Genomic DNA, 9,757 nt, shown 5'->3' with positions numbered 1-9,757 from the left:
TCTCTGGAATGTGCTTTGCAAGAGACCCGCAGTGGACCCGATCCTGGTCTTTCTGTTCTCTCTGTTGTTTGCACAACGACAAACAGAAAAACCTCAGAAACCCCAAGCTAAGGGTAAGTGTATCGGACTCCAGTCCAGTAAATGTGGCAAAATAAATCTATTACGGTGTAGAAATGACTAACGTCACTGCCACACAGGGACTGTGGGGAACGTTTTAACTGTCACTGTCCTACAGAAATACTAACGTGCGTGCACAGCACAGCCCTCTCCTTTTATAACTTGTCAGCATATATTTATGTTCATTCATGAATTTATTCTTCCTCTACAAATTATTCTTTTCTGATTATCTTTTTCAGAAAGAATTTGCCCTTCAGAATTTATCATTTGCCTACATTTGCTTCACTTTTACTATTGCTTTCAGGCACTAAACTGGTGATGATGATTATGTCGTTAAAAAGTACAGCCATGGCCGGGCGCGGTGGCTCATGCCTGTAATCCTAGCACTCTGGGAGGCCGAGGCGGGAGGATCGCCCGAGGTCAGGAGTTCGAGACCAGCCTGAGCAAGAGCAAGACCCCATCTCTACTAAAAAATAGAAAGAAATTAACCAGACAACTAAAAATACATAGAAAAAATTAGCCGGGCATGGTGGTGCATGCCTGTAGTCCCAGCTACTCGGGAGGCTGAGGCAGGAGGACCGCTTGAGCCCAGGAGTTTGAGGTTGCTGTGAGCTAGGCTGACACCATGGCACTCTAGCCCGGGTGACAGAGCGAGACTCTGTCTCAAAAAAACAAAAAGAAAAGAAAAAAAAGAATTTAAAAAAAAAAAAACAAAACAGTACAACCACCACTGATTGAGCATTTATTTTGTTCCACACCCTATTTGTTTAGTCCTCACAACTACCTTTGAAGGTGAGAGATTATTATCTCCATTTCATAGCAATTTGTAATTAAATAATATAAATAAAATGATTTAAGCTCAAGCTCACGGGAGTGCCACCTTGCTGCCGGGATCATCGGGTTTAAATCCAGTTCATGGGCTTTGAGTTAGAAAGCGCCTCCGCTCCACCCAGATCTGACGCCCTCACACCATCACAGGGGATGACACCCCCAAAACCTTCAAACTGACCACACTGACGTCCATTTCAATGTGAGCTTGGTTTTCAAAGAAGGATCACTCAGACAGCCTTTTAAAAAAGTTATTGCTTAAAGAATATTTTATAACAAAACCCACAATTGAAAAAAGAATCCTACTCAAAAAAGTACTCAAATGACAACAATCAACCCCCCCAAACTGTCAGCACGGCCACCACCCAGAAACTGCTATTATGCAATTTGAGCCTCCTTTCCCTCCAGAAATAGTAACAAAGCCCTTCATTTTAGTATTCAGCATTTCTCCAAGCTCACGATGGAAGGCCCACGTCACCTTAAAAACCTTCCATCTGGTTCCACAGATCCTGCCACGGTCACATTCCCGTGACTCCCTGAAGGGCCCTCTGGTGACAGTGGGTTGGTGGGCTGCTGACGCTGGAGGTCCTGGCACAGATCCGAGAACGCCCGGGCACAGGCTTGCTGAGGACGTGACCTGCAGACACAGCCGCCCCGGACGTGCCCACGGCTCGGATGCGTGGCCGCGAGCGCGTGGGCCTGCTGGCCTCTCCAGCCTGTCCCCGGTTGTCCCCCTCTCCTGCCAGGGCCGTGGCAATGGCTCATCCCGGCGCCGCGGGACACGCAACCTGCCGCCCCTCAGTACAGGTCGGCCAGGGAGGTCACCTGGAAGGACTGCTCCAGTTCACCCTTGCTGGTGGGCCCCCAAGGGTAAAACGACACACGCCGTGCCTTCTCGGTCATGAGGAAACCGTTGTCACTGAATCTCCCTGGGACGCTTCCCACATCCAACCAAACAAAGGGAGCGACCGCTGAGGTTTCCAGATCAAAAACAAACGCGTCGCCTTGCTGAGAGATGGTGGCCTGAAAGAAAAAGAAGCGAGGGCTGAGGGACGAGCTGCGGCGTCTGCTCGTGTCACCCGCCAGCGGTCACGTGGTGCATGAAGGACGCGCTTCCCGCAGCTGTGACTCCGCCGCTGCCGACCCCACGGATTCCCCGCACCCCTGCAGGACGGAAAACGACCACATTGTCATCTCAAGCCAGGGACATACGAGGTCTCCAATTATTAAGGAGAACATTGCACAAGAAGCCCAAAGCTTTCTCCCTTTTACGGTTTTTCTCCGAGTATCATCAAGAGGGGACATTTTTGCAGAGGGCTGGGTGGTTTCAGCGACTTTCTAAGGCTCCATCTGGACGCAGCTGCAAAGCGCAACGGCGGAACCTGCATTCGCGGCTCCTGAGAAGCTGCAGCCGTCCGGAAAGAGCCGGCCAGGCGTCCGCAAAAGCCCTGCTGTGACAGCGTCGCTTTTGTCACACAGTCCAGTACGGCCACGTCATTAGCATATTCAGCGTGTGCGAACTCCGCGCAGCAGCGGCAGAGAGCGGGCGCGGTGAGATCGGGCGGTCCCCGCTCCACAGTGACCGCGGTCGGCGGAGTGTGGGCCCGGCGCCCGGCCTGCCCCGCCCCGCCCCGCACGCGCCCCGCCCCGGCCTGCCCCGCCCCGCCCCGCACGCGCCACGCCCCGCCCTGCCCCGCCCCGCCCCGCCCCGGCCTGCCACGCCCCGCACGCGCCCCGCCCCGCCCCGCCCTGCCCCGGCCTGCCACGCCCCGGCCCGCACGCGCCCCGCACGCACCCCGCCCCGCCCCGCCCTGCCCCGCCCTGCCCCGCCCCGCCCCGGCCTGCCACGCCCCGCCCCGCACGCGCCACGCCCCGGCCTGCCCCGCCCCGCCCCACACGCGCCCCGCCCCGCACGCGCCCCACACGCGCCACGCCCCGGCCTGCCACGCCCCGGCCTGCCACGCCCCGCACACGCCCCGCCCCGCCCCGGCCTGCCCCGCCCCACACGCACCACGCCCCGCCCTGCCCCGCACGCGCCCCGCCACGCCCCGCACGCGCCACGCCCCGGCCTGCCCCGCCCCGCCCCGCACGCGCCCTGCCCCGCCCTGCCCCGCCCCGCCCCGGCCTGCCACGCCCCGCCCCGCACGCGCCACGCCCCGGCCTGCCACGCCCCGCCCCGCACGCGCCACGCCCCGGCCTGCCCCACCCCGCCCCACACGCGCCCCGCCCCGCACGCGCCCCACACGCGCCACGCCCCGGCCTGCCACGCCCCGTCCCGCCCCGCACGCGCCCCGCCCTGCCCCGCACGCGCCACGCCCCACACGCGCCACGCCGCGCGGCTCCCGACACAGACGCCACCCCGTGGGGCTCGCAGTATGTTACGTGCGACATAAAGAGTTTCAAAGGGCAGTTTTTACTGTCTATAATTTAGCCTTGCACACGTGTGCGTTTATCATTCAGGATTCTGAGTTATAAACAAGAAAACCTATATTGCTAGAAGGAGAAAAGAAACTTAATAGAGTGTATTAGGTAGCTCTTGAGGGTCAGAGACCCGAGCTTGAAGTCAGACGTCGAATCACACCACCCAGCAGTTCCAGCGAGGACCCTAAAGCGGCCACAGGCTGAGACTCACGTGGTTCACCCCGGCCCGCCCGGGACGCTGCCGGGCAGCCTCAGCTGCTGCTGCTCCAAGGTCAAGGCCAGAAGGGACTCTCTGGAGTGGAAATCTCGTCTCGTACATGGAACTGCAGAGCCCAGGGTTTAAGTTTGCATTCCCTGGCTTCAGGGAGACACGCAGAACAAGTTCCTGGCATCTCTTTTGGGATAGTATAGCCAGGTACCTAGCACCTATTAAGCCCAAAATAAACGTTAACTGACATTACTACTACTATTATGTCTCATTAAGAATAACAAATCTCATTGAAACCCAAATGAGGTAAAACAAAGAAAGAAGCCATACTTCTCTCCCACCTCCAACTATCTCCAGGTAATGAAGGGCTAATTTAAGGGGAAAAAAACTGTTTTCACACAGGTGTGGTGGCTCACGCCTGTGATCCTAGTATTTTGGGAGACCAAGGCGGGAAGATTGCTTGAGCTCAGGAGTTTGAGACCAGTCTGAGCAACAGTGAGACCCTGTCTCTACAAAAAATAGAAAAATTAGGCAGGCATGGTAGCACACACATATTGTCCCAGCTACTTGGGAGGCTGAGGCAGGAGGATTGCTTGAGCCCAGGAGTTTGAGGTTGCAGTGAGCTATGATGATGCCACTGCACTCTAGCCTGGGTGACATAGCAAGACCCTATCTCAAAAAAAAAAAAAAAAAATTTGTTTTCAAAATCGTAAGTTTAGAGACCACACATTTGTCCAGTACATTTTTCTGGAAAAAAAAAATGTAAGTGTATGTCATTTCCTTCAAATCTGTTCTATGTCAGTTGTTACAGATGACAGATTTTTATTATATGACTATTTGGCTATTAATTTGGAAAAAAGATAAGGTTTCAGTTGCTAGGCTTCTTTCTAATAAAATGCCAGGATTAGGTGTGTTTATATGATTGCGTCAAAAGTAAATGTAGAAAATCTTTTTCAATGCCGTAAAAGTTTAAAACGAATTTTAAATTTGCTAAAAACAGGGAATGAAACTTGATAAAAAAAAAAAAAAAATATTTCCCGTTACTGTGTGTAGAGGGAAAAGGAAGGAAAGGTTTTCAATCAGCTAGACAAATTTTAGGTTCTCTGGATACACAATGTTTATAACAACACGTGCTGGTCATCCCAGTTTTTTCCCCGGCAAGCATAAGGAGAGTTGGTGGTTGAAGCGATAAAGCAAAGCAAGCAGAGTGACTGTCAATAGACTCGACTGAATCAGAGTAGGATGCTTGTGCCGTGGCCTGGTGCCCCCGGCCGTGGGGACTGGCGCTCGGCGCGTACTGTCCCCCATGGCCCCTGGCTTGTAAGACGCAGGGTGCGATGCCCCAGGCTTGCTGTGGAAATCGGAGCCTGCTCAGCGCAGCACCTAGAACAGAACCTGGCCCCCAGGTGAGGTGCAGTCCATGGTGACGACTCAGCCTCCTGTCCCGCCACTGTGCCAGCCACCAGTGAGGGGTGGTGGCCAGATGAGTGGCAGCCACCAAAAACGCTCACAATATTAGCGATAAAAAATCATGTGGCCTTTGCCTTTAGTGGGAAAGGAGCCAGTCTTCCCCAGGCCTCAGGTAAGCTCCGTGCCAGGGGGAATGTACGCACAGCGGGGTGCGGGGAGCGGCCCCAGGGGCAGGGGGGCTCTGGGAAGCCGCAGCCGCCCCCCCAACCCTGCACTTACCGTGATATTGGCCTTGCGGAGCCCCGAAGCCTCCTTCAAGGAGGACAGGAAGTGATAGTTGACTGGGCTCAAGAGTTTCAGGTCAGCTGAAAGGTAAAAGGCAAGCACGCATCTTTCTCGCGTACAATTCCCGCATCTCAGCAGTGTAGACACCGGCTCCTTATAGAGCAGAACAGCCTGCCCGGCCGGAATCACAAAGCATTTGGTCACACGAGAGCACAGAGGCTGCAGGGAGCTCCACGCGTGGACTCTCACCTGGGGAGAAATAAGACAGAATAGAAACAGACGCTCTCGGTGACTATTTGATTTAGAGAATAATAGTAGCAATAATCGCTGAAAGTCAGAATAGCCGAAGTGGTGACGAGACCATGAAACCCGAGTTTTAATCCCGGCCCCACGAAGTACTGGTTCTGTGACCCCATTACTCCACTTCTCCGTCCCCATGGCTCCGTACTGAGAACGAGGGCAACAGCAGCATTAATTGCACCGGCTGCTGTGAGAATTTAAAGAAATAATCCGTGGAAGGTGTGGCCCCTTGTACACTGTAATTATTCTATAAATGTGACCTTTTTGCAGTGTTATTCGTGTCTTCCAAACTGTAGCCACCAAAGACTTTGAGTTTCTACCCTTTCTTTTTACTTAAATTTGTTTCAAATACAAGTTTATTTTTCCACATCCCCATTCTGAATAGTTTTACTTTGACTTTAACATACCATTTTGCATCATTTCTTTTTGCAAACTCCGGACTCCTTCCAGCCTCCCATAACTGCAAATAATCATACTTTTAAGTAGCACCTTACAGTTTATCTAACTTGCTGGCATCTGTTTTATTCACTATGCATAGAAATCCTTTAAAAAGGCAGACTGGTATCATTTCACAGAGGAAGAAACGGAATTGCCAAGACGTGAAGGGCTTTGCTTAAGGCCACAGAACAAGCAGCGAGAGCTCTAACCCGAATATATGGATTCTGGCTGCAAATGGATGTCTCTGTTATTTTTCCCAGATGAAATATAACCGAACAACTGAGGAAATAATCTAAAAGTCCCCCTCTATTGTAGATAAAAAAAAGATCCAAGGAACTCACCGTGAGTGTCACCGTGCGGTCGGAGTGAAGATCTGACACGCCGTAGACATAGAACACGCTTTGATCCTCAAAGCCCACTGGCAACAGGGGAGCAAAGAAACGGCGGGCAAAGTAATGCAGCATTTTCCACTTTCCTCCGTACTCTGCAAATGATGGAGAGCGTTAGGAGACAGCCGGGGCCAAGCGGTCAGAGGGACCACGTGGCCCATCGGGATCCGCCTGCGGTTGTCAGGATTCCAGGGAGCCAGCACGCAAAGGAGCTTGCACAGTGGGACGCACTCGCATTTGTTAAGGGCCCTGAGCGTTCCGGACACTGTGTCCGCACCCCCCAGGGTGGGGCAGGCACCAACAGCCCGCTTGACATGGGAGGAAAGGGAGGCAGTTGGGTCAGACATGCTGGAGGCAGGATTCTGAGTCCAGATCCGAATCCTAGCTAGCCTTTCTCAAATGCAGTTCTGCTTTCAGGAGCTCAACACACCAAGGTTCCTTTTTCCTGCACACGCATGAGGCACCAGCCGCGGTAGCACTGGCGGGGAACACCCGTCCCAGACGTCCATTCGCAGGACTGACTTAGAACTCAGAGCTGCCTTTTCCCGTAGGCATCAAATCCCCTGAGCAACTCAAAGCAGCCGCTGGGCAAGCCCGGCTGGCAAGGTCAGACTGAGAAAACCATGGAAACCAATGACAATTAGTGACAGTTCCACAAATGCAATTAGAAGTTGTCAAGAATCTGTAAAATTCTGTGTCTTACTGACACATCTAGTGTGCTAAACGCATTAACTTAAAAATCTTTCAACATCTCCTTTTCTCGGCATTCCTCTATTTCAAAATGATCCTTCCCCACAAAGCACGGCATCAGCACGTAACCCCCCAGAGAGAGGCAGAGAGACAGAGAGAGAAAAAGGGACGGAGGTGCCACAATGCATCGTGCAAGTTGCTGAGATAGAGGAATGTACTTCTGAAGTTCAGATAAAACTCATTTCTTTAGAGCTTTGCAAAATACCAACTCTCAGCACTTCAATCCCAACCCTCAGGACTTCCTCAAACGAGGACGGGGCTGTGGTGCGGTGTGGGGAGGCCTTTCCCACCGGATCTACGCAGCGAACTAGAACTTGCATTTGGGAAATTTTCTCATAAATGGAAGACGGCTCAGGCCTGAGGTGACTCACACACCCACACGTGTGACGGCCCATGACGGGAGACTTCAGACGTGTGGTTCCAGAGGTCAAGGCCACAAACAGAATACACTCAAGTGAACAGGAATGGAAACAAAAGGTCTCCCTGACACATACCTGCTATGGTTTGAATGTCTCCTCCAAAACTCGAGTTGACTTGTAACAGCCATCGTGATGGTGTTGAGAGGTGGGGACCCACTCAGGCGCTTAGGCCACGAGGGCTCCGCCCTCCTGTGAATGGATTAATGTCCTCTTTACGAGAGCAGGCTCATTATGAGGCGAGTGGCTTGTTATAAAAAGCAAGCTCTGCCCTGTCTCACTCTCTGACTCCCTCAAGCTCACTTGCCTTCCGCCTTCTACCACGGGCCAGTGCAGTGGTGACTGCCAGAGCCGGCGCCATGTTCTTGGACCTCCCAGATTCCAGAACCATTAGCCACATAAATTTCCATTCGTTGCCAATGAACCAGTCTGTGATATTCTGTTACAGCCACGGAAAACAGACTGGGACACCAACCTAAGTCAGTAATCAGTAATAAAGTTTGGATACCAACAGAATACTCTTCGTAACAGGCTAAAAATATTATGTGATTTCTGGCTTTACCATTGGCTCTGTAACTGTCCAAGTTTACAAACCAAGCAACATTCCCAGGTGGACTTTTATATTTGCAAAATTATAACCGTAATCTTAGACTGATTTTTAAAAATAAAATACTGTCACGTGTCGCTTACCAACAGGGATGCATTCTGCAAGATGCATTCTGAGGCAATTCTGTCACTGTGCAAACATCACGGAGTGTGGTTACGTGCACCGAGACGGTCTAGCCCACGCCATACCTGGGCTACAGCCCATTGCTCCCAGGCTACAAACCTGTACGGCATGTCACCATACTGGACGCTGTAGGCAACTGTAACACCACGGTAAGTGTTTATGTAGCTAAACATATTTAAACATAGAAACTGTACAGTAAAAACTATGGCATTATACTTTCAGGAGACCACCGTCATACCTGTGGCCCAGCATCGGCTGAAATGTTACGCGGTGCACGAGTGTATATGAGAACTTACGGATTCTAAGTAGCTACTGATCTCGCTGCTGTCACCATTTCCAGTGATAAGAGACGGCACGAACTGCCCTTGCCTGCACACACTGGAAGCAGATTTATTCAGCCAATTAAACAGGCTACATAGGGACTAGGAGGCTGCCCAGAGCAGGAGCAGGTACAGCGTAACTTGTCACCGCTTCTCCCTGGTTCCTGCTCTCTAGTAAGTACAGGGAGCTGGGGACCCTCCCCGTGCAGGCAGGGTCCTGCCAGAGCTGAGAAAATGGCCAAACTCGTCATCTGCCGTCATATCCTTATGCTTGGGTCTACCTACAGTGATATTATGGTGTATACTGGGTTTTGTCCAGGGTTCCTGGCTGGTAACTCCCATTGCCCTTGTTACAGTCTTTTGTTACGACGTTGAGGCACTTAAGCAGGAGTCAGAAAACACGATCTGCCTCTCTGACCTTCTCCTGCCCTCCTTTCCCCTGCCCAAGGCAGGATTCTCATCTGTCCCTGCCTTGCTGATTACGGTCCTCAGAGTCTCGTTTCAGAAGAGGTCCTGCCCGTGCCCTGGAGGAACAAACGCCGTACGGAGAGGCCAAGAAGCATCTGAACAGACAGGACTTGCTAAGCTTCTCCGCTGAGCTGTCAGCATTGCATCATACCCTTTCTGTCCCATCACGTTTCCACACAGCTGTCCCTCGCGCCTATCCAATGACGTCTCCATACAAGGCCCAAGAGACAGGGTTCAGAGAGCTTCCGGACAGCTTCACAGGGGAGGCCGACAGGAGGGGGAGCAAGAAGTCACCCGCATGCACCCCAACTCCACTGTGCTCAGGACTCTTCCAGTCCTCACCCTCTGTCTCCCTTCATCTGGCTTTTCACAAGTATCTTTTAAAATACCTTTGTAAGAAGCTGGTAAACCTCAGTGTTTCTCTGAGTCCTGTGAGCCGCTCTAGCAAACAGTGGAGCCCAAAGACGGAGCTGTGGGAACCCCAACTTGCAGTGGCCCGTGAGAAGTTCCGGAGCCCCCTACTGGGAACTGCCATCGGGGAGATGGGTGCTGTCTCGTGGGACAGAGCCCTCAGCCTGCGGGATCTGCCCGTCCCCGGGGGACAGCGTGGACTGGAACTGGAGGACACCCAGCTGGTGTCCACTGCAGAACTGCCTGCCTGACGGTGGCGAGAGACC

At 52.7% G+C, this 9,757-nt stretch overlaps 1 protein-coding gene across 2 annotated transcripts in view; it reads right to left on the bottom strand.

Moving 5' to 3' along the window:
* Positions 1 to 1,201: 1,201 nt before the first annotated feature.
* The window catches only part of MANBA (mannosidase beta), a 116,600-nt gene continuing 108,044 nt past the window's right edge, over positions 1,202 to 9,757 (bottom strand). For both annotated transcript variants that reach the window (XM_069485466.1, XM_069485465.1), the window contains exons 15-17: positions 6,349 to 6,491; positions 5,264 to 5,518; positions 1,202 to 1,968 (exon numbers count right to left, since the gene is read on the bottom strand). In XM_069485466.1, the coding sequence (XP_069341567.1) occupies positions 1,744 to 1,968; positions 5,264 to 5,518; positions 6,349 to 6,491 (623 nt within the window). In that variant the 3' untranslated portion in view covers positions 1,202 to 1,743. The remainder of the gene's footprint in view (positions 1,969 to 5,263; positions 5,519 to 6,348; positions 6,492 to 9,757) is intronic.

The sequence above is a fragment of the Eulemur rufifrons genome, chromosome 13 (assembly GCF_041146395.1).
Source record: "Eulemur rufifrons isolate Redbay chromosome 13, OSU_ERuf_1, whole genome shotgun sequence".
NCBI classification, from domain to species: Eukaryota; Metazoa; Chordata; class Mammalia; order Primates; family Lemuridae; genus Eulemur; species Eulemur rufifrons.
The sequence above is the reverse complement of the archived record's forward strand: the minus strand, read 5'-3'. Positions and strand labels throughout refer to the sequence as shown.